Source organism: Cheilinus undulatus, linkage group 5 (assembly GCF_018320785.1).
Source record: "Cheilinus undulatus linkage group 5, ASM1832078v1, whole genome shotgun sequence".
Classification (NCBI taxonomy): Eukaryota; Metazoa; Chordata; class Actinopteri; order Labriformes; family Labridae; genus Cheilinus; species Cheilinus undulatus.
In genome coordinates this window covers 18,871,529-18,896,578 of record NC_054869.1, presented here as the reverse complement: position 1 = coordinate 18,896,578, position 25,050 = coordinate 18,871,529, and the positions used below count along the sequence as shown (strand labels likewise).

Genomic DNA, 25,050 nt, shown 5'->3' with positions numbered 1-25,050 from the left:
GGAGACACGGCGAGGACTGGTTCACGTGCGCTGTGGAGGATCCTTCCTCGGGGGGAAGCACCGGGGAAGTCTAAAATAAAACCAGGAGATTATGTCAGAAGAAAGCAGCATGTTAAAAAAAAGCACGTGCTCCTGAGCTTTATAAATGGGGTACAGTTTCTGTGCGTAAAAGTGGATCAAAGATGCGCAAAATCTCTCCAAACTTTTGACGCAGAGGCTTCCTCTGCTTTTAAGTAGGTGTGGATTAAAGGATGCATTTTTACCTTTACTTCAGACAACTTTTAAATAAAAATTCAATATTTAAAACACCTTACTCCACAGTGAACACGTCTGGAGTATATGTCTAAGGAGGTTATTACTTATTCAACTTAGAAAAGTCTCCTCTAAGATTTTCTTTTGTCACAGATGCGTTACATGGAATGGTTTCGTCTCCAGGAGTTTTACGCACACTTTGAGAGTCCTGCGTCCTGTCTGTGCCTCTCTTTAATCAGCAGCCTGACAGACACGGTGTGAGGGGGACTCGCCTGCTTCCACTTGTTGTTCAGGGGTTAATGGAAAAGATTTCTAAAGATTTATTGAGGGGGCGTTTAATGACCTGATCGGTTTCACCGCGTGAAAACAAATGATGCTGTAAAAGCTCGCAGAGTCTGAGGGGGGCTCACTTGGTCAAAATTAATGACCAAAAAAGGGGAATGACTGTTTATAGTTTGTTTTCCCTTTGACACACTCCTCACTCTGGGTTCAGTCAGGTTCAAGATGTGGCCCTCGAACAGGGCAGGGTTTAGAATTAAAGCCTCAGAGCTTTTCTAAAATAAACCTGATAAATTCAGGTTTGGAGTGCTTGGAAACCTGACAAAGACGCTTTAAACTGGCTGATCGTGTAACGGCACATGGATGCTATTTACTCTTCCTCTCGGTTGTATTTCACAGCTGTCATGTGAGATGATGGCTCGGGTCATTTGTCACTTGGTGCTCGACTTTCTCGTCCTGCTGCACCCACTTTGCACCCCAGGCCACATCTTCCCCGTCTCCGTTTACCTCTGCACCTGACTCCAAAATACCTCTGCTGCTTTTCTTTTTCTCATCCAGATTTTAACCCATATTTTATTCACAACAGAACATAAACAACATATCAGATGTTCAAACTGAGGCATTTCACCATTGCATTAAAACAGTAGCTTACTCTGGTTTTGATGGCAGCAACACAACTCAAAAAAGTAGGGACAGGGCCATGTTTACCTTTCAGTTGCATCCCCTCTTCTTTTAACAGCCGGTACACTCTGGCAAGTGAGGAGACTAGTTGCTGGAGTTTGTGAGAGGAATGTTGTCCCATTTTCTTTATTTTTGCCTTTATGTCACTTTCAAAATGCTGAATATCTCCCTTGGTAATGTGCAATAAAAAACAAGCACTAAAAAAATTAAATCAAGCAGATAGCAAAGGGTAAAATAAATCAACAACCAAAGATGAAAATATGTATAATCTAAAAACAGGATGCAAAAGTTCATTTTATTTGCTTTTGATTAAATCAGTTAATTACAAAAATGAAATCTTGTAAAAGATCAGTTATTAAGTAGCAGAAACTTGGACATAAATTCTGACGACAGCATTTAAAACCCAGAGGGATCAGAAGTTAGTGAGACAAAGATTTGGAAAAAAAGAAAAATATGCAGGAGACTCACTTTCATAAAATCCAAAGACTTATAACATGATAAACATAATAGGTGTGTTTCTTAAACTAATAACCATCTGCAAAAAAATCATGTTGTGAAGAGAAATAGTCTAAATGAGTGTCCTTCCACTTGCAGACTGTGCTTTGGATGGAGGCTGCTCTTACATCTTTAGTTCCATTCACATATGGCTTTTTGCTGGATATTATTAAAAACAGTGAACAGAGTCTTGTTTGTTCCTAAGGCAACAATATACAAATTATGGAGTGAAAAATGAACTGATTGTAGCTGAAAAGCAGAAAGATGAGCAATGGTATCTTTGAAACGAAACTCATCAAATCAAATAATAAGCCAAGTTCTTTTGCTGAAACCTGGAGAGATCTGAATCAAATTAAAAGGAAATTAGGCCTGCAACCATCAGCCACAGTTGTCTCATTACAGCGGGAAGATAATCCACAAAAGCCTTAAAGCATGCTCGCAGTGTGCAGGAGAGGCAGGATTTCACAGTGTAAAAGTTAAACAATGGTGCTATTTAAGGTGAAAAAAAGAGGAGAAAAGTACATATTTGAGAATGTGTCTAAGGTATCAGAAGATTTAGTATCCAGTTTGAGTTTTTACTAATGTCATGACACATTAGAAATGTATTCCATTAAGCCTTGAGTGGTTTATAAAACACAGCAGCCATGTGGAAAATTTTTATCATGTTTGTGTCACGTAGTCAGATTATGTGCAGCTGAGCAGGGAGCTGACTCTGTCACTTCTAAGCACACAAGAGGAGAGTACTTTGGAAGAAAAGGGAAAGAATAGATATGTTACTTTTCTCCAACATCTAAGGAAATATCATTCAGGCTTAGAATAATATTGAAATGGCGGCTTTCCTGACATGTGTAAGGCGATATATTGAGGCTTTATGAGTGTTGTGAGCTGACTTCTGGCTCCTGTTAAAATGAGATATCCCTCAAACCCAGTTTGATGCTTGACTTTAAGTCATTTTAAATAGGCTCAGTGTCCTGGATTTTCCATATTCAGCACAGGTTGTTTTTGTTTTATTTGTTTCATCATATCCAATCATTCGCAGACATCAATTTCAAGGATATCAAATTGAAAAAAAGGGTATATATTTATAATAAACACAGAGATGGACTGTGCACAGTTTTGCAAATCAAACCTGGAGATATTGTGAAATAAACACTTGCAGCTCGGAGAAGTATTGGCTTCATATTAAAAATCAAATAGTGGGAATCTGTGAGAGGAGCTGCATTCAAATTTAGCACAAAGTTGGGAAATTAAAAAAAAGAATATTTCTTGTTATTAGCAAAGCAGTCTCAGAAATATATGGCAGAGATAGAGCTATGTTTACACAAAGAAGAACGTTTTAAACATCATAAAATGATCATCATTTAAAGCAAAACAAAGACTGTATATTAGTGCTTTAAAAAGATTTTTAAAGGTTAAATAAAAGCGGTGATGAGGCTGAAATGTTATCTAAAGATTTCATAGATGAGCTAATTTCAGCGAGAGCAGCTTAGGCTTTAGGACCGTGGGGAAGACGAGGAAGAGGAGGGAGACGTGAGCGGTGCAGACTGGAGGGCAGGCAGGGCATTAGCTCAGTTCAGGCTGATGTCAGGACAATTAGAGGTGCACCACGGCGCATTGTGCACAGCGCCTGTCAGCCTTAATCTTTGCTGCCGTGGCCCGTACCCGCAGCCAGGCCACAGCCCACGGGAAGCGCTAACACTCAGGCACATATTGCTTTGACAGTTGCGCTCATCTAGAAGTAATGCAAAACGTTATTGTGATGTATACATGGTGACCCTGTACTCCTCTGTCTTACAACAACAGCAAGGCTATTTGTGTGCAGAGCCAGGAGGACAGGAAGGGAGAGACAGCACCCGCAATGAGAAGAGAGAGGGAAGGAAAGATGGAGAGAGGATGAAGGAGATGGAAAATATTAGAGATCTGGAGTTTTCCTTTCTGCATTGCCCCCTAATAATCCACTGGCTCCCTCTCTTCCTAAGAGTCATTTCTGCTCTACAAATCCTGGTGTCTGTTTTTGAGGGAGCTGCTGCGGGTGGTGACAGTGTTTAAGGTCTCCTCTGCCTCCTCGTCCTCCTTCACCTCCAGGACCTCGTTGAAGAACCTAAAGATGGAGTTGAAGCTCATCCAGGAGGTCAGCTCATGCCTCTCTGTGCCTACGAGTGAAAGACACAAACACACAAACATGAGCATGAGGACGGTTCGCTAAATACGTCTGGCTCTAAAGCTGTAGGAAAAAAGTCCATTTTAAACACTGACATGAAAACACAATCCAGTATCGTAAAAAATACAGTCAAACCTAAGTGTAAAATGTTTAATCTTGTGAGGCTTCCCACAATGCATTGCACCATACAGGCTTCGGGCCTCATGCATGAGAGCCGTGGCAGCCTCTGACCTATTAGTCTAAAGGGACAGTCTCAATATGTTATCTAAGCGGATACCTGATAATCAACACCGCTGCATGTCCCCCTCTCCATCTCGGGCCGTCCTACAGAACCAGAGTTCTGCACAATGGGTGCACTAAGAGAAACCAGTGGAGCGGTAGTCATTCATTCTAAAGAGCTGATTGAGGATAGGCACGACAGAAGTCGGAGAGAGCGAACAAGCCAGCATATCAAGTAGTCCGGTGGTGGAGGGGGGAGGCAACAGTGCTAAGTTTCTCTCTGACCTCCTCCAGGTTAGTCAGTTCCCAAGTTTGGGGTCACATTGGAGCTTGAAACCTGGTCTATCCTCCTCAGGTTCCTGCCCACCTCAGGGGTCAGGGAAGCTTTTTACCTGGATAGCTTGCAAACTCAGGCAACTTTAATGTTTTGCAGCAAAAGAGCACCCTGGCTCTCCACCTGAGCATCCATGATGAGGACTGATCGAGGCTGCATCTGGTGCCCGACTGGTCTCCTCTTCTGCTCGCTAACCATTCAGCAAGAGCGCTAACAGATAATGGCTTGTCTCTGCCGCCGCTGGCTAGCAGCTCAGCTGCTTAGCAACACAACTGTAACTGGACTGGAGAAGCCGTATTGAGGAGCCTCCTAGTTTCCCAGAGGGAGAATGGGTTTGCCAAAGGATGATATTAAGAGTTACATCCTTTGATGGATGGATCTGAGAAAATTTACATGTGTTAACAGACTGGTTTTATTTTTCTGAATCCTCATGGTTGTTTTACTTTTTCATTCTGCTGTTGATGTGATCTGCGTCAGCTTTGACAATAAGAACATTTGAATAAGTTCTACCTTCTCTGGTGCATTAAGAAAAGAATAATTCCTCATATTTGAGATCCTATGTAGAAAGAAAAACCTGTTCCAGGCAGAGAAAGGGTTAAAATCTACAGCCGCTCTAGATGAGTCAAATCACAAGTACATTAAAATACCTCCTCTCCTCTCTTCAGCGCCTTGCTCCTTCCTTCCTCGCCTCCTCCCATCTCCTCTGTGTACATTTGATCGGCTATAAAAAGCCAGAGTAGAAGGCCGCAGGGATACAATTAGGAAGCACCTTAAAGGCTCTCTCACCACAGACAGGCCTCTGATGACCACTGCACTGACCCCATGTTTATTAGATTGACCCCTGCCTAGACACATTAATGGAGATGGTGTGTTGTGTATGATTGTTGGATTGTGTGCAGAAGCTTTGGCTGGATGCTCTCTTGCAGGTGCTGGGTTTTGATTGTGTGTGTTTTTAATTTGTGTGCACAAGTATGAAAGAGACTTCTCGATTGCTCAGAGATAAGAGAGCGCTCTGCATGCTGTACAGCGAGCACGCTGCGCCTTGGGTCAAATTTACTGGCCTGGCAATCATGGGAGTCAATAACCTGGCACTCTGAGTGACTGTGCTACCTGTGTTAGGGCTCAACATAACATCGAACCCTGGAAAACAAAGACACAGCCCTCTCACACCTCTAATCTATCATTTATATCCAATTTGAGGCACTGTGATCTCTTTCCACCTTCTCCTCCATTTTCCCTGTCTCATCGGTCTCTCCCTCTCTAGTGTTTTTACTTCTGTTTTGTCCTTTTTTTCCTCTTCCTGCAGAAAGCGATCAATGCGGCAGTGCTCTCTCATTCGCCCTGAACTGGCGGTGAACTCCTCAGGAACGCCGCCAGGCTCTCCACCCTATCCCATCGCGGTCCGGGGTCACCAGGGGGGCGTCTCTGTGCCAATATGCAGATGAGCCTGTGCCCCTCCAATGACTCTGCTGTGAAGCTCCGCCCCCTCTATATGGTAGCTACCCCCCCACTTCTTTGACAACACTCCCACACATGGAGACATAAACGCGCTCTCTCACTGGCTTAAATAGGCCTTTAACAGCTTATGTCCACTCTTCCTTTAATAGCTAAAGTGTGTCCGACCTAATGGATGTTGTCAAAGCTGAGATGTGAGCGCTGATTTAGAGGAGGAACCCCAATGACCAGGCTTCTCTAGCCACTAAAAAGAGCCACGGGAGGAGAGGGAGAGAATTACCTCAACCCTGCCACAAATCAAAGTAATATCTTTAAAAGATGTGGAGATCGATGAGGTGTCATTTGGCTGGATCTGGTGTGTAAAGACAGCCCATAAACAGCCAATGAGCACGACTTTATTCTCAATATTAGCAAAAGTTTTTCCACTGATAAGCAGATTTTTTATGAGGTATTGATTTCATGTATTGTTTAAATAAGACAAGAGCTCTGATGCTTGATGAAACTTTCAAAATAAAGTGCACTGTGTGTTTATTTGCTTCTTGCATTAACTGTAAATCAATTAAGTGGCTAATTCTAACAAGATGATTGTAATTGCATTAATTCAATAAAGTTTATTGTAAATGCAATAATGTCCTCATTTATTGTAAATGCAGTAATGATGTTACAGTGAGCTCCATACCATCTGGTATTGTCATGGGAAATACAGAGAACAATTCTCTCTACTTTCACAATGTGTTTATAATTACCATGAGGCAATGGCGAGCTTAACAGAGATTATTTCCACACAGTGGAATGATGACGCCGTAACCTTGAGGTGAGGCTCCACACTCACACGGAGCTCCACCACGACGGCTGCAAAGCAGCCCAGAGCAGGTACAGAGATCTGGAGCTCTGGGGTCATGGCAGAGTTTCAGTGCAGAGTCTAACCCTGGCCCTGTGTTTGAACATTCAGTATGTGTTGTCTGCACCCGGCGAGGCCGCCTCATTATGTGACAGGCAGAGGAGAGTATTTGATCCTGGATATTTAGCCTCCTCCACTCTGTCACAGCCACTGGAGCCCTCTCAAGGTAATTGACTGACTGTTTGATCTCCCTCTGACTCCACACTGGTACAAGACACTGACACGCACGCGCAAACACATTTGTCACATGCGAGGGTCTACTCGCGGATGGCACGAACGCACACAGGCATGCAGCACAAAGCCTCTGCCTCCCCCCGAACGCACGCAGTTGTTATCATTTGTGTGCAGTGAGGTAAGGGAGCAGGGGAGGAGAGTTTTGAGCTGTTAAAAAGGAAACAAGGAAACTCCTCCATAGCTATGGGCCATGCTTTCTTCCCTCGGCACCAAACGCTGCATGCTGTTACAAATGGTAATCGTCTCTGATTGTCACAAATTTCAAAACAAACGCTAGGTGACTGAAAAGCCAAAGTGACGCCCCGAGTGATACTCCAATAGAAAGCCTGAATCAAAGCATGCCGACTATAATTAGGTTCCATCTGGGCTACATTATTTAAAGCCGCAGCAGTTAATTGCTTGTGTACAAATGGCCTATTTTATTTGAATCAAACTTTTTTTGTGATTCGTAATTACATTGATGTGAAGGGGGCTGCATCTCTTTGCTTCATTTTTAATATAAATACATACTCAAATTATTAAAAGGATGATGAGGCGAGGGAAATGTACAGTGATGACACTTCTCTTTGTGTGGATTTCTTTACAGAGTTATGAGTGCTTAATCAAATACAGTGACATTTAGGTTAAACATCTAATGAGCTTCAATTATAAAGAAGAGATGATATAATCATAAAGTAAAAATTAAAAAACAGAACAGGGCTGATGGGAGTGATATTACTGCATGCATTAGCAAACATTTTCTCATTTCCTCTTGTCACAGTTTTCATCAAAAATCTAACACAAGCAGCATTTTCTTATCAATTTCCTATCGACAGTAACCTAAGCTTTTGTTTTATCTCAATGTGAGGCAGAGTGCTGTGTCGTGGAGCAGGCCCAGGCTGGACGTAACCCTAGCCGAGGTTCTGTTTGTGGAAACTCTCTGTTGCATGGATCAGCGATGGGGAAATCGCTATCTGCATCCTGGTTGTCAGACGATCAGATTTCAGACGCTCTCTGATATTAGATGATCTTCCATGGGGTGTGTACAAGACTGTGTCCATTTAAAATGCACACGTGTTGTCATCTTGCTCTCGGACCAGTGGAAAGGTCAAGAATGTCATTTTTGTCCCACATGGCTATCTGTTGGAGGGGGTCGGACATATTGCCACTGCAGACAAGGTCAAAAAGAGCCTGTGCAGGTGACAGCCTGTCATCCACGCCGCCACAACATCTCTGTCATCTAGGAGATGTTGTCTTCAGACTAAAGATAATTAAATCTAAACTTAGCCTCCACTTTCTACTGGCACCCTTTACTTTCCGCTCACGGTGAAGACGTCTACGTCAAATCCACACAGGTGCAAAAATCATCACTTTTAATAAAAACAACATGATAGGAGGGCTTTACACATCTAAAGGAGCAGAAGAGGCACAATTGCATCACCAACAACTCAAAACAGAGCTCATTTCATCAAACCAGTAATACCATAGCAATGCAAATCATTTTAAATGCTTGTTGGTAAGCTTAGTCTACACCGCCCGTCTCCCCCGTATACTGCTTTTAATTACTTTGCTTATTATTGTGTGTTGTTGTTAGACAAAAACAAGGCAGAACTCATTACACATCCAGAGATGAGGAACCTGAATCAGTAGCTACAGGGCCCGCTGTGGGGACTTGGTATTTACATCGAATGAAATACAAGAAGAGAGACAGAAACAAAATCGAGTGAGAGCCTGGAGAGGAGAGAATATCGCATTAAAACTAGCTGGAATCATCATCAATATGAGCTACTTTAAATTCTATGGACTCTAGTGATTGTAGGAGGAGAAAAAGTTGGGACAACAAGGACGCCAAACAAAAGCTACTTCTTTCCTCCTTTCCTTCATCTATCCTTCCCCTCTTGCCGCCTCCCCACCCAGACACTGAGACTGCACTGAGTGCTTTTTTATTTTAATGTGAATGAGTGGCCTTGGCCATCATAAAGGACCCTCTCTTTTATAGACTTGGAGCAGAGTATTTACAAGATAACCCCAGTCCAAGGACGGCGTGAGCTATTTGATACCTGTGTCAGCCTCTCCCCTCTCCTCTTCAGTGAAAATCAAAAACCCAAACATGCCCCTCGCCTCTGACAGCACCTCTCAATGTCACCGCTTTTTTTTTTTTCTGTGGTTTTAATGGGATGAGACACTCTGGAGGAAGAGGAGAGAAGGCTATGTGTGGCAATTAATAAAACCTTAGTTATACCTTTTCTCATTTAACCTCTAACATTGGAATAATACATGGCATTAAATAACAGGAAGACAGGTTTATTAAAAAGGTCTATCACAATATTAAAATTTAAGGGAGAATTTAAGACAGGAAGTTTGTGAAAACAGGTTTTGTTTACAGGAATCATTCAATTAATTCACCTATATATCATAAATAAAAATTGTATAGAACTGTTTTATTGCTTTTGTTAATAGCAGGAAAGGATGGTTTGTCTTTAATGTTACATTTTATTTTGTTTGCTGTTGATACAAGATTGTTTTGCTCTGGTACAACCTTGATGAGCTTCTGGAATCGGATGCTTTGAAATGATGGTTCAGTATCAATACATTGTCTTTAGACATCAATAAAATGAAAAAAGATGTTTGTGAACTGCAAAAAGAAAAGTAAGATACAAGTTATGATAGATAATACTGAAACAGAGCAAGTATAAGAGGATTAATTCATAGTTGTTGTCATAGATCACAAACTATGTTGAAACCTAATGTTAAGTACATTTAAACCAAAATTTTAAAGTTGCTTTATTTTATAAAACTAAAGATGTTATTCATTTAATTTCATTACATATTTTGTATTATTCTTTTGTTCTTTAGTTTTGTATGTTAAAAGTGAGTGAAATAGGAGCGACATATGGTCAAGTGGTTTAAGGCGCACCCAATGTACGCAGGCGGCCCAGGTTCGAAATCCAGCCTGTGGCCCTTTGCCTCATGTTTCTCCCCACTCTCGTCCCTGTTTCCCAGTCTATCCACTGTCCTCCTCTAACTAATAAAAGCCGAAAGGGCCCAAAAATATCTTAAAATAAAAAATCAAACCAAAATCTCTTTTAAAAAATGACTAAAATAAACTAAACCAAACAAAAAAACTAAACAATACTATGATTTTGATATAATATATAAGTGGTATCATGAGTCAAGTTGCTTGCTTATCAAGGAAAATAGCATTAAAAAAATACAAAACCCGAAGTTTTTACAGAACTGCTGTAAAAATAACTCACATATTTTACTTAATAGCTTTCACAATACTTTTTAAAACAAGTTAATATTACTTGAAAATAAAAAATGGAAAATTGAAAATTTAAAGACCTTTTCTTTAGGTATTTTTATAAACCTTTCAAGTACTACTTAATTGAGAAATAATTGCAGCCTTTCATGCAATTAAGTAAATGCATAGCCTGACATCATGATAGTGATTAGATAAATTGTGCAGCACTACTTTATAAACTCACTTTAATATATGGTTTTTCATAATCTGAATTGCAATTATAAACTATTACAGTGACTTTATAAAAATATGTATGTATTGTGCTTTCCTTTTATGTGTTATATTCTCTTGTTTTAAATCTTGACCTCAAGTCTGTAAAAAGTTTGAATTGAATTTATTTACAGCATGAAACAGAAAATATTCACACATACATGTGTAAAAATCCATGTGTAAATTCTGTTAATTTATACATGTATATAAACACACAGAAAGATCGATCTATCTATCGATCTATCTATCGATCCATCTATCCATCTATCTATCTATACAGACTGATATATTTATAGCTATAAGGTCCTCCACTCCATGAACACTTGTCTCTGTATGTGGCTTTGGATAAAACCATTTGCTAAATAACATTGTTTCATGGTAGCATATATTCTATTAAATTAAAGTGATATCTGTGTTACTTTACTGAGCCAAGCATTCTTTGAAAAACTGAAAAGTAAGTGAATTCATTAAATTGAAATAAAATAACGGCAGTTGGTCATCCTGCTACTTAAAAACCTCCGTTTCTTGCTTCTAAATACTTTTAGGTGCTAAGCTACAATTTAGACACATCCAAAAAGAAAGGCGTTTTTTTTTTTTTTCAAACATGCACAACGTCTGCACATGTACCTGTTGATTCATTGTTCACATGTGACAGAGAGTGACACAAAAAGGGAGAGATTGAGTGACTGAGTGTGCGCACACATGTATGTGTATGGAGGGGCCTTGTTGGGAGTGCCACCCAGACATTAGCACTGTAAACAGTGCAGGCCTCCTTCCCTGTCCAGGCCCTTTGTTCCAGCTGCACCACCATTGGTCAGGACTTAAATGGCAAACACTCAGGGGCTGCTAGCTCGCCTGACACGGTTTTGTTTTTGGCCTATTGAAGGGCAATGGAGAGCTTCTGTTTCTATGCCCAGGCACAATGTGTCTGAAAAGCAGCATGGCTGAAAAGAGAGGCCCCCACAAAGACTGTCCATTAGTGGAGGCACTGCATGCATGCGTGTACGTGCGCTCCCATAGGCACCAGCGCTGCACACACTGACACACATACACACACGGTGAAGCCTGGGCAAGGGTCACAACAGACAACCTTGGCAAAAACAGTGGTGTAGACTGAGCATGTGCACATGTGGGTGTGTCCATGCACACGGAGTCAATACACCACATCCAAGCCAAACTGGACACTCGCTACACTTCTTCATTACACTCCTCACACACAACCTCTGCTCCACTTCAACACAATGACACACATGCACACACACCTCCCTAGCACCTTTAGTACAATACCAAACACGCACACACCCACACGCACACTTCTACTATATCAGACATACACACATCAGTCACAAAAGAGGAGGAGGAGGGGGAGAGGGCTGAGAGAGGCCCCCTTGCACCTGTAAGAAAGACAGGCCACATTCAGAATCAATGGTCACAGAATAGACAGCTTTGAGTGTGAGAACCCCCGCCATACAAGGCTGTGATGATCGCACACCTTAAACACAGCCCGATCTGATCTCTGAAGAGAAATAAAGCTCAGCCACTGTAAATATATATACATTTTAAGCTTTTAACTGCAGAGAATCTAACTGCATTACACAGCAGCACAGGGCAAGGCAATGTACAGTGTTTTATTATATCCTTCTCTGTTTCTTTACATTCCTATCATAAAAAGACCTTGTAGCATGTTCTTCATGATACCTGTGCACTGAACAGGTGTGATAGTCTACAAGCTAAAAACACAGCAGGAAAGTAGTCTCCAGTGACCCACATTCTAAGAGGGTTCATCTTAAGCTGAGGTCAGACTACTGAGACACCTCACGACCTTCAGACAGAAAGTCTAGCATGTTTGGTTTCTGTCCTGCCCTCTTTGCTCAGTGACGTTGACCAATGTCAGCACAACAGTCACAAATGTAAAAAAAGAAAAACAAATGACAAAGCAAAAGAAGAGTGGTGAACCTGTTGGTGTGAGATGAAACTATGAGACAGAGGAAAAATGTAAAGAGCTTTGACAACATCCCTGCCTTTAGGATGTGTCATTGAGGGACCATTACAACTGACTGAAGATGGAGAAATGTTGGCAAGAAATAGCTACATGTTGAGTAACTGCCATTAGCTTTAGCATCAAGCTTGAAAATCATTCACTGTAATGTTTGGATAGACATATACAACATAGAACAGTTGATACAGTGTCTTTGTTTACAGTCTTCTTTCTGGGTGCAGTCAAGCCAAGCCCCGCCTTTCTGACACCATCACAGCAGTCAAAATGACTGTACCTCAGTATAGTCTGTTATGTCTGTTGGTCAAGTTATGGCACAAATTTATTAACATAGTAACCATCTAGACAGACAAAAAAAAATCCAGTCTGTGACTTGACGTGTCACTTTCCAAAACAGCTTAGAAAAAATGACTCAGTTACTTAAAGACAACACGTGGACCACCTGAGTATGGACTACATGACTGTGACTAAGTCAGGAAGTTAGACTGTGAAGGGAAATTTAACGTTTATATACTTAAACCAGCTAGAAGTTGCCCAACTGACGGGCCCTATCCAGATCAGTCAAACGTGGCATGCTGATTCTTGAAGCAGACATCTACTGACCACTGTAGCAGGGCCCATGCTCACAGGTGCTGCCAATCAGGCATCTGACATATTCAGCATACATACTCAGCTCTGCTGCTCATCCCACTAATGCATGATCCGTACAAATGTGGCATAATTTAAAAGGGTAATAAACAAGCTTTCCAAGGGTATGAAATTTATTGCCAAGAAGCATTGTTACAACTAAGAAATAATGTACCAAACACAAATTGCCTTACTCTTTGTTTTAAGTTTATTTGATTTCCCTAACTCGGTTCTCCATAAGCACCAAATTCTGCCTTCTGTCAACTTGCATTACAGATATCATATAGAAAATAAGTACATTCCTAGAAATAAATAAAATCAATATATTCCAAAATATGGAGAGTTTTTTAATGAGCTTTTTTTTTAAACAACACTAAAACAACACATCAACTCGTCACAAAGTTGCAGGCTGTTTGTATTGAAGTGTCACTGCTGAGTCTCTCTGCTCTGCCCTCCCTCACTGCATCAACTCCCACGGTCAATTTAATTCACCTGTCAGCAAATAGGCTGTGTAGTGTAATCTCCTTTTAAAATCCCCTTAAAGTGTTCACGTTAGCGTTAGCTTCTCTTACAGTCACACAGAAAGGAGAGGTGATAAAAGGCAATGTCTGCTGGTCATTAAGTCCCGACGAGCGAACTTTTTTCTCTCTCACCTCCAGGTTATTCTGTAGGCTGTATGAGTTTAAAGAGTTACCACACCGGGATCATGGAGATCAAAGGCAGGTGTGCAGATCGTCTCTCAATTGATTATATTATATAGTAAGACGTGATGAGCCGAAAAGATATATTAATGCTTAAAAAGGCTCATTACATTCATTTAAGGATCATTTAGAGTACCAAGCAGGTGCAGTGAGGAGCCTGGATGGATTGAATTAGTCCCCATGGAGTTAATTTTTTTTAATGAATGAATTTTTTTTTTTTTTTTTTTTTTTTTTAACCTGAACAACCAATCGATTAATTGGTGCCTGGGTGCTATTTTTGTCGACCAAGTTTTTCTTTGGTTGACTACAGCCTTACTATATACAGTGCTTAACAAATTTATTAGACCACCTGTCATATTTGTCTCAAAGACCATCCAGCATTATGAAGTGCTTTAATGCCGACTCTTTCATTTTCAGTGAGCTCTCCATGTTTTACCATTTTCAACAGGAATGAGGGATTTCAAACTGAATTCACCCAAATTTGAGCCAGCTCACTGGGCTTCTCTGAGAAGTCAGAAATTAATCAAGCATAACATTCAAGCACTAAAACTATTTTTTTCTGTTCAGGAATGCAAGTAAATAACTTTAATTGGACATATTAATCAAGAAATATTAATGTGCTTTACTATTTTTTCATTTTCTTTTTTGTAAATCAGTAACTTTGAAAATTCATGGATAACAATAATAATTATATTTTAGCATTAAAAATATCATTTGGGTTAAAGAGCTTCTACATATTGCTGTATTAACCATTGCAGAAACATAAAAAATGTTTTTGGTAATTACCAATGCTGTTACTTTAGGGCAGCTGTGGCATAAACCTTACTTTGGTTAGGGTTAGGGTGGTCTAATAAATTTGTTAAGCACTGTATGTTATACTGGGGAAGTGATATAATGGGGTACAAGAAGGGGGCGAACTGAAGTGAAAGGCACTACGATTTTAGATTTTATGGAAAATCTGTACATGTCTTTGATTTTGTTATAGTACCAGTTTCGAACCACTACACCAGTGTTAATTTCGTTGACTAAAACTATGACTAAAAATGTTCGTCGACAGCCTCTTTTTTCATGACAAAAACAAATAACAAAAATAGATCAGTGATGACTAAAACTCACAAAAACTAAGTTTCGTTTTTTGTCAAGATGACTAAAACTAGACTAAAATGTAATGTAGTTTATGTCCGACATTCAAAATCTGTGATATTTCTCCACTGTGGGTAAATCTGTCAAAAAAACAATGCAGCTGAATCTATTCTGCCTCTCAACTGTAGAGAACAGGGACCCCAGGTTTAGAAGGGTGCAGAGAACACACTACCATGATTTGGTACCAGATTTAGGCAACAAAATAAAAGCATAGACTAAAAGTGAAGGCTAAAATGTGAGGACTTTTTATGGATTAAGACTAGACTGAGCTTTTGTCAACTAAAACTAGACTAAAACTAAAAAGGAATAGAACTGACTAAAATATGACTAAAACTGAAATGCATTTAATTTAAAGACTAAAACTAAGACTAAAATTAAAAATAGCTGCTAAAATTAACATTGCAGTACATCCAAGAAGTCTTCTGAGTTATCAAAAACAATTGGAGTAACGGCGTGGTGTGCAAATCGAGACAGACGGACAGACACGCTGCCAATTATGGTAGTAAGTTAGGAAAGCTGAAAAGAGACAGGAAATATGCAGAGAAAGAGTGGGGGAAGATATTCAGATGAACAGACCCAGGGAATTGCTCTGAATTGTAAGGCATATGAGCGCCTGCTCTACCAACTGAGCTAAACCAGCACCCCTTTTACTCTACTTTTTTAAATCTGTGAAGGCCATTTTAAGCTTTTTATATCTTGAAATACATATCTTAGCTAGACTAGTCAGATGAGTATGGCTTTAAAAAGTGTAACTAGACATTCTTGAGCAGGAATTTGACAGGGACACAGGCTAAGAGTTGAATTTATGCAGTTTGTCTTGTGACCTTGTGATCCCATATACTGTTATGGATGCAGAGAGGGCTAAAGTGGTGGGTATGAGGGTGGAGGATAGGATAGATGTAGATGGAGAGAAGAGGAGAAGAGAGGAGAGAGGTCAGGTGGGGGAGGAGCAGGCCAGGGGTGGAGATAGCAGAGAGTGGGTGTTTGAGGGTGGAGCGGGTCTGAAATAGATCACTTAAGGGAACAAAGTGTAATTAATGGGTCGCCATAGATAAGAGGGCTCTGGCCCTATCTGGGAATGTGCTAATGGAGTTGACACACACTCAACAAGATCAGTGCACAGTCCCTTGGTATGTGTGTGTTTCCGTGCACGTTTGCGTGCGCGTGCGTGTGCAAATGTGTGTTTTAAGGACACGCAATGGGTAAATAGTGGGAGGAGAGGAGACGACTGAGGTGACAGGTTAACATGGTTTCCTCCATGACGAAGATCTGCCATCCCTGCAATCAGAGAAACCCCAGAAGGAAACAGACGCACATAAAGCCTCTTTGTGTCTACGTGAGTCAGCCGCCCTTACTCACGTAGACGTCCCGCCTCACATCAAAACATGACTGATGTTATTACACTTGGCGAGCGGGCCGCCTTCGGTCGCGGGGATGTGCTTGTTTACGGAGAGATGGAGGAGGAGGAAGCCGCTCGGTCAAGAGAGGGTCAGACCTGAAGTGTTCTAAGAGAAGCAAACTGACACAAAGCTCTCCTCTGACTTCCTGTCTGCGTGTGTCCCTGCGTCAGGGGAGCCGGGCTGGAGCCAAGGGGCCCGAGTGTGTGGATGTTTGTCAAAATCTCTTGGGTTTCCAGGAGCCCACGTGCGCTTGGACAGTGAGAAGGTCTGTGATGGACAAGGAAAGACAAGGAGGATTTCCCCTGTTTGTCTTAGAGAGTGGAACAGCCGCTGTGCACTCACACAGACACACAAACCTCGAAGCCTGTCTCCAGGATGGTTATATATGTGTGTGAGTGGGGGCAGGAGGGGAGTAGGTCAGGTATCTGCTTGGTTTTGTGAGTAGGTGTATGCGTGCAGCTGTCTCAGGGTCACAGACCCCGGGGCCATCTACTCCAGTCTGTTTCAGTCAGACATGCCAAGGCCACACTGCATGACTTAATAATACCAAGACCTCTGGCTCGCTGCTGCAAATACAAAGCTCAGACATGTGAATAATCAAAGAAACCAAACACATATCTTACATCTTTATGGAAATGAACTATTTAATATTATTACAGTCACCTTGACAAGTCAATAAATATCAAATGAAGTTAATGTAACAGTCCTTAAACACAAGGGCGCAACCTCGACAAGAGCAGGCTGTGTATTAAGATGTTCCGGGTGTCCACAGCAGCCTGAGAAGTGTGTTTTGTTGGTGTGTGATGTAGCATCAGGGGGTTAAACGGAGAGGGAAGAGACTCCGATCTGTCAGGACGAGGGGAAAACAGCTTCAAAGACTCAACATCAACCCCTCTCTCTCTCACGCAAACACACTGACGGACAGTCCATTGCTCCCAGCATATCTCTACTTTGTCCTTGGACTGTCTGAATACCACTGGAGGCGAGCATGATTTGAGAGAGCAAGTGGGAACAAGAGAGAGAGAGAGAGAGGGGCAGAGAGAGAGAGGAAGAAAGAGGAAAATGATAGAGGGAAGGAGAGGGAGAGAAAAGAGGCACCCCTCAATGACATCTAAAGAGATAACTCACTCTCCAGAGCTTCTTTTCTCCTGCTATCACTTTCCCAGGCAATGCTCATGCCACATAAGGCCTCAAGTGTGTGCGTGTGAGTAAACTTGGTGTGCGAATGAATGAGTGACAGTAGTGTATGTGGGAATACAGTGTACGTGAAGGTGAAAAAGGCAGAAGATTTTTGAATCTCAATGAGATGATCTAAGCAGCTATCATGCTCTATGATGTGCATACTGAATACAGCATATGGTATGAATTGGCCAGAATGGTCCAACTTCATGATGGCTGCCAGGGATTATGTATAAAAACCGTACATAACAAAGTGAGAAGCTGTAAGAGTCATTAACACCTTTGTTTGCAGGAAGTGTCGCTGCATCATTGTGTAAATAAAGCGAGGAGAAATACCATGAAGTAACTATACGCGGTACACACGGTGAAATCTGCACTCAGATGGCTGCTTAAGAGATGATGTACAGAACACTACACAAACAACAGCTGGCTTGTCTCTTGATTGAAAGTTAACTTTGGGAAAACAAAGCAGCAGGCCAGCGGCGGGTCACCACAATGCTGAAAACACCCAAACAAAACAGCAGAAAAACACAAAGCGGCCCGACGCTGCCACTGTTGTTGGAAACACTCCCTCTTGTAGGCACAGACAACTGTGGGGAAGAGTTAACCTTTTGATAAGCTGCTTCGAGTCCCAGCTGTATGCATTTTTCATCGAAATGTTTCAGTCAGAAAGAGAATAATTATCTCCTCTCGCTCCGTGCAGAGGCAAGGGGTGGAGGCCCCCAGTGTGGTCTCCATAAATGAACCAAGTCCTGAAATGAAGAAGCACTGATGATGAGTAGGGAGAGAGAAATGGAGATATGCTAATTCAAACTCCCAAAATAAAGACATTTACAACTCACCAGCAAAGACACGGAGGTGCAGAACTAGCAGTGGATTTGGTAGACACAGTCAGATTATTGACATTAAACATTTGCAGAACCTAGAGGCTAGAGCACAGTATTATATTTCCCAACACAGAATTAAACAACTTTTCATAAGAAACCCAAACAATGAAGCAAAATTATAAATATTTAAAATATATTTTAATGCATTTTTGGAGGGAAGCAGCACAGGACAGCTGCAATGCCATCAGGCAACACCATACCTAACCTAACGCACCAGTTAGACTGTTTCACATTCATCTTAGGAACCTTCCATGCAAATTATTTGGGAAGGGCAGGGCTTTTCAAAAAAATCTTGCAAGGTTATTAGACTAACATTCAGTCTGTTAAATTCATTATGGGCCATTATGGTGACAAGACAAAATAAGGTAGCAGGCATGCTATGGTAAGTATCAAAAGCTTGGCAGGCAGGCTTCTTGAATGACAGAGCTTGTTGGTGGACTGAACTCACACTGAAGCTGGTCTGGAGATGTGCAAAAAGATCTTTTCCAACAAGAAAGGCCTTCAGTGTGGTTCTTTGCTCTTCTTTCAGTAAAGAAATGTTGTCCAGATCTGCTAAAAACTGCTGCTGTAGCTACATCCAAGCTAATCGCTCCACTACCAGCCATATAGTAGTTTAAAGTACAACTAAACCCCTCCCATAACTATCGCAAACTCATACCAAAGGAGATGGCGAGAATAAATGAACAGCTTTCAGTGCAGTTCTTTTAAATAAAGAAATGTGGTCCAGTTTTTAGAAGACTGACCCTAAACTAAAGCAACATCTGAGCTAACTGCTACACCAATGGAAACCATAGCTACCTGCTTTCAGTACCCCGCCCGTAGCTCCTTCCTCCTTCTCCTCAAATGATGCTGACTGGTTAGGTCTCTACTCAGACCTGCAACAATCTTTTCAGATTCGAGCTTTAGCTTTGAAATCTGGCCAATCCATTCACTTTGCAAGGTTACACCCTTCCTACTGCTTTTCCCAGGTTTCTCCCATATTTTTAGGCCACTTTCCTGCTTCAACCCACCTCCTGTTTTATTATTTCTCCCAGGAAACTCTCGCTATTTTCACAGCTCTACTATGAATAGGCTCATGGATGATTCATGCATTTAATGTTTGTCCGAGGAAACCAAAGCTTCCAGATCACGTATGAATCATATTACAAACAACCCTAAAGTTTCAACCCTTCTGTCCCTGCAACCTGGCAACCCACTACCTCATTCAAGGAGTGCATGCACGGCTGCACGGCTGCACTCTGCAGGAGCAGACAGAAGAGATGAGATAGCAAGCGAGTGGGACAGGACAGTTTTTTTTTTGTCAGTTTTTGTCTGCACTTTTGTCTGTGTCCTTTCTCTGCATTATCAGTACTTTAACAGATTATTGAGACAATATTCAGCACCCTCACGTGTTGTTTACAGCATGTTAGCGTGTGATTAGAAGACATACACAAGTATTTTAGGAGAAGTAGAAAACAGTATTGCTTGCTCCTGCCACAAATCTGAATCACTGAGGCAGAAAGACATGACAGGAAACGTCAGACAGGATTTCTGTTGTATAGTGGAAATGTCCCAGATAAACTATTTCTGCTCATATATGAAGAGTTTTTAAGGGTACACAACACAGACTTTAGCATTACATAAATTTAAAGATAATCTCTCTGTTATTAGAGGGCAATATGAATTAAAAATCTTATCTTGATATTTTTAGGCTCAGTGGTGATATTTGATATATCTCTGTGCATCTATTCTGTAAGACAATAACAGAAACAGTCAGCTTTCAGTCAAATCCACAAAAAGCAAGTGCAGGTATGTGAGCTGATACATAAAAATAGAGCTAAAGAAATGGAGAAAGTGTAGTCATTAAGGTAGGAATATGTTTAAGTACACTTATGCACCTGAAATAAGAGCAATGTGCTCTTCAGTATGATCCTAGGGAAACTGTCGTTTGGAGACAAGTACTTTTCAACTCCCTACCCTCGACGAAATGTATTGTCACACTCATACTTTGCTCATATCTCCTGCTAGACCACATGTTGGTCAGTGCAAAGTGATTTACATGTGCAAGCCCTGCTACAAGGCTCTCGCAGACTTTTGTGTACTTTTTAGCAGTAATTCTCATGCAAAATAAATGCGGCTTGGCAACAGGTATCCCGGGTCAGCTTTATAAAACCGTCCTGCTCCACAGCTGTAGCAGGGACCATGCCTTTAGCAGTATGGTAGGCCAAAGCTGTGGTAATGGTAATGTCATATGGCACTGCACTGCTTAATGACACTTGCAGCGCTGATTGTCTCAGTGCAGGAGGCTGAAAAAGCTTCAGGTTCTGGGTTGCAGCACAGAGTTTTACACACTCTTTGTACTACACTTTGTGCCACTGTTGTTGATGCTCCTCGTCTGAAACTTTAAACCTGAACCACCTCCAAATAATTGAGCCAGAGCTTTTCTGTGTGCCAACCAACTCCTCTTGTGGTGCGTGGCTTCCATCTTTCCTGCTCGCTGCATACAGGTATTGCTGTTGTGAATGAGCGGGGGGGGGGGGGTGTATATCTCATTAAAAAATATTTGAAAAACTCGACATATCACTCAGCCCTCTTGTCATGTTTAAAATTTGATAATAAATTGTGAGGAAGAAAACCTCAATCATTTAATAAAAAATAATGTGGAGGTAAAAGCAAAACTTTAACTTTATTAAATGAATTAAATGAAATCACAACTGTGTTTTCCATCAGAAAAGAAAGACAATTTCCTGTTAAATTTGTGACAAAATAATACTCTAGAAGAACATCAAGTGTTAGACCTCAATATTTCAACCCCAACCCCTCCAAAGCTCCTGTATTTTGAAACCAAGATGTTGGCAGGTACCGTAAAATACCAAATAATAGCCGGGTTCCTTTTAATTGCCGGGTCCCAATTAACTGCCAGGTGTAGCAGTACATTATGATAAATAACCGCCTGTTCCAAATAAACGCTGAGTGTAATTTATTTAAAGCTCGGGTATGTGACTTTCAATGAGAACCGAATAGAATCAACACTCAACTCCCCCTCCATTCCTGTTCTTCTCTGTGTTTAACTCATGGCTTGACTGTTTGAGCTCTGTAGCTCCGCCCCTCTCCTTACATACGTGCCTCGTCACGGATGAGAAGGTCAGCTGAATTGAATACTGATAGTGGCAAAGCACTCGTGGAGTGATTTTGCTCTGCTTTTCCACTGAAATCAATGGCTGAATCACAGGCAAGAAAACACTTCATCTCATCATGAACAAATTCTACACAGGACTGAACACTGCCGTAATTCCACCACTGAATCAACTTCTCACTGAGCTGAGATACGGAAGCTACAGCGGCCAATAGGAACGCTCCCTCTGACCTGAGCCTGATTGGCTGCGAGTACTAGCCTCCTTATTGGCTGGGGCACCCCCGTCCCTTGCTGGTTTTCTCAAGTGAGATAGCAGCGACATGGCACCGGTGCAGCAAAAAACATATACCAGTGTTTAAAGTGTTTATAGAGTGTTGAGTTGACAGAAGAAGACAAAAGTATAACTATGCTACTGTAATCTTGTCTTAAAAATGTAAAGGTGATATTCATACTGGTGTAAATAAATAGTTTGATTAAATTTAACATATTTTTCCATTTTTTGCTAAGTAAGATTTTTGTGAGAAAGGAATTAAACGCCTGTCCCAAATAGCCACCTGTTCCCAAATAAAGGCCTGGTCTGCTCAGTGATTGAAACAAATAAACACCCCGGCTATTATTTGGTATTTTACAGTATGCACCACACCGAATATCTGGAGTCAAATAAACAAAGTAGATTGTCCTGAAAATCATTAACCTAATAAAACTATTTATCTAACAAGAATTGAGCTCACTGTTTTTGACAGATTGTTTGTTTTTCATCTTCCATCAGTGCATTTGTAGCTTACAACATAAATAAACCAGTGTCCTTTTTTGATGCAGTGTCGTTGTTGTTCTGAACTCAGTCCAACAGTCCTGGCTCTGAAGCCTTTTTCTAATCAGTACAAGAACAAACATGTATGCACCAACACTCACACAGACTCACAACCAGAGCTCTGTGTGCCAAACAGGGCAAGGTCACTGATCCCTGTTTCAGAGCAGGCCCGATCACCTCTACAGCAGGCAAAATCTACACCCACCCTGGCACAGAAACACACACCAAAAAAAAACAAAAAAAAAACAAAAAAAAAAAAACAGTGCACCCCCCCCAACAGGGCTTAAGACCTTTATCTGACAGCATCAGCTAACACCAGATACACACAGAGTGCTGCCCTGACCTTGCAGCACTTCAAGACTAATCAAAATTGTAGCTGGGATCAGAGGTGTGGGTACAACGGGCAGAGAGAGTCATTCATTTTGTTCATGTGTGCTTTTCTATACGTGTGTGAGACTGTGTATGTGCCGTGGGATGGACGAGACGAGTCAGAGATTGAGGGAGGGGAGGTCAGGGGAGGCACTCACCCTCTCAATCCTCCGCTATTGACTTGTGAGCAGAGAGACGGTGCTGAGCGGTCAACGGCAAATTGAATAAACTGATCAATAACCTCGCACTTGTCAGGAGGGACGAAGGCACCTTTTAGAAAAAAAACACAGCAGCCAAAGTTGAACTATGCAGGAGGGGACCATTGATCAAATCATAGAGGGGGCTGCCACAAGCTCACCCAATTTTGTCCTCAGTCTATGACGTGTGAAACGGCACATCTCAGTAACACTGTGAGGGAGAGTTTAGAGAGCAAAAAATCAGAGCAGAAAAAGTGAACACTGATACAAACTTTATAGGAATGTGACTGAAGACATGTATGTATGGAGTTTTCTGCTTGTTAAGCAGGAGACGGAGAACATAGAAAGCGAGAAGCGTAAGGTAAGAAAGTCAGCAGGACCTAGGGACCGAGAGAGGGGGGAAGGAAGCTGCAAGTGAGAGCAGCAGAAACAGAAGTAAGGAAAGGAAGAAAGGAGAGGAGAAAAACTACCCTCTGTCATAATTTAAACGAGCCGTAGTCTCCCAACGCTCTGTTTACAATGTATAATTTATGCCTCCCAGTTCAAACACAGCTTTATCTGCACTCAGCTGCTAAGTGATATGATTTCACTTTTTATAGCAGCCTCCCCACCCTGCCCGTCCAATCCACCAGCCCCCCTTCCAGTCCCTCTGTAATGCAGGCTGGTGTGATTCTGCACGCCTCATGCACTGACTTTCAACTGTACAGCCCCCCGAGGGCTAAAGTAGCATATTAAACCCCTCCCTAACCCCATCCTCTTCCCTCCCTTTAGCAAAAACGCAGCCCAAGACACACACTTCAGCATCCACATACGCCGACAGGCACACACACCCTATATACTGCAAAAAGAGAGGGCAGCGTCATATTTTACAGCAGTTAAAGTTTCTTTCTGTATTTATTGCTGTGTTGGTGAGCAGTAATGCCCCATTTCACAGCGGCATTCTCTGACCTGTGATCAGAGCCTCCCCAATGACCCCGTGGCTCTGACTGAGGCGCACTAATATGCCACTTAGGTTACCCCTCTTTAATGGCACTTTTCAGCCGGACTCTGCACACTTACCTCAGTGTGCACACACATTAAAGATATACTGTACGTACAGAGGTATCTTTTTGTACATCATACTGGGGGGACTTTCTGGGTAATGTTTGGCAGTCTAATACACAAAGTGGCTGTCAAGGTTTACACCCTATAATAAGACAGGGCTTAATGGGTTTCTGTAGTGTTCATTATCCAGGTCAGTGCACTGATGGAACTAAAGGTCAACCAATGACGTCAGATATTGTGGCGTACTAGGGAAATGATAAAGTGTAAGTGCATAAATGTTATCTTATTTAGAAGTCATTTTTCTGATTTGTTGAATTACCATAGCCATGTCCAGAGATATGGCTGTTTCAGATGAGGCTACAGCATCTCAGTAGTGTCATGGTGTGATTTGCATTTTGGCTCACATGTAAACCCTCTAACCTCTTAGATGTTTAACCATTTTGTCTCACCTGGACATTTTGTCTAAAAAACCTTAAAGCTGTTTCTTAACCAGCCTCCTGTAGTGCACAGTCAAGGCTTAAACATCCTTTTTCAGAACAACCTGGGCTTTATGGATATTAGTGCCGTAGTAATGGCACTTGTTCTCCCATCTCTTGGGGACCAAAAAGTGAAAAACAAAAAATTACAAAAAATCTTCAAAATATTCATATATTTACAAAAACAGTCCTTGCGTTTTATCATATTGGCTGACTGATTATCAGCCATTACTCAAACTAATCCCTGTCTGCACAGTCCCAGAGGGTCACATCACAGCCTCTCTGTGTCTCCTTCTCTCCATTACATGCCATTCGGGCATGGTTCAGGCAGTCTCTTCCAGGTACTAAGTGTATACACATGCCCTGTTTGGCAAAGCATGATGTGGCGATGGAACAGCCTGCCACTGGTTGTCAGCCCATGACATGACATTTAAGATGGCAGCTAATGCTGAGCTAGTGGGAGAGACAATCCAAAATGGATTAACAATGAATAAAAAAGATGCTAATCATCAGAATTATTGTTGTGGATTCAATCTTTAAAAACCCCAGAAAGATCTCTACACTTCAACTGTTGACAGAGCTTTACGTTTCCACATTGGTT

The 25,050-nt window shown here is 41.6% G+C and overlaps 1 protein-coding gene across 9 annotated transcripts in view; it reads right to left on the bottom strand.

Moving 5' to 3' along the window:
- Positions 1-1,488: 1,488 nt before the first annotated feature.
- Positions 1,489-25,050, bottom strand: part of fam172a (family with sequence similarity 172 member A) — a 222,474-nt gene continuing 198,912 nt past the window's right edge. For all 9 annotated transcript variants that reach the window (XM_041787663.1, XM_041787664.1, XM_041787661.1 and 6 more), the window contains exon 11: positions 1,489-3,860. In XM_041787663.1, the coding sequence (XP_041643597.1) occupies positions 3,700-3,860 (161 nt within the window). In that variant the 3' untranslated portion in view covers positions 1,489-3,699. The remainder of the gene's footprint in view (positions 3,861-25,050) is intronic.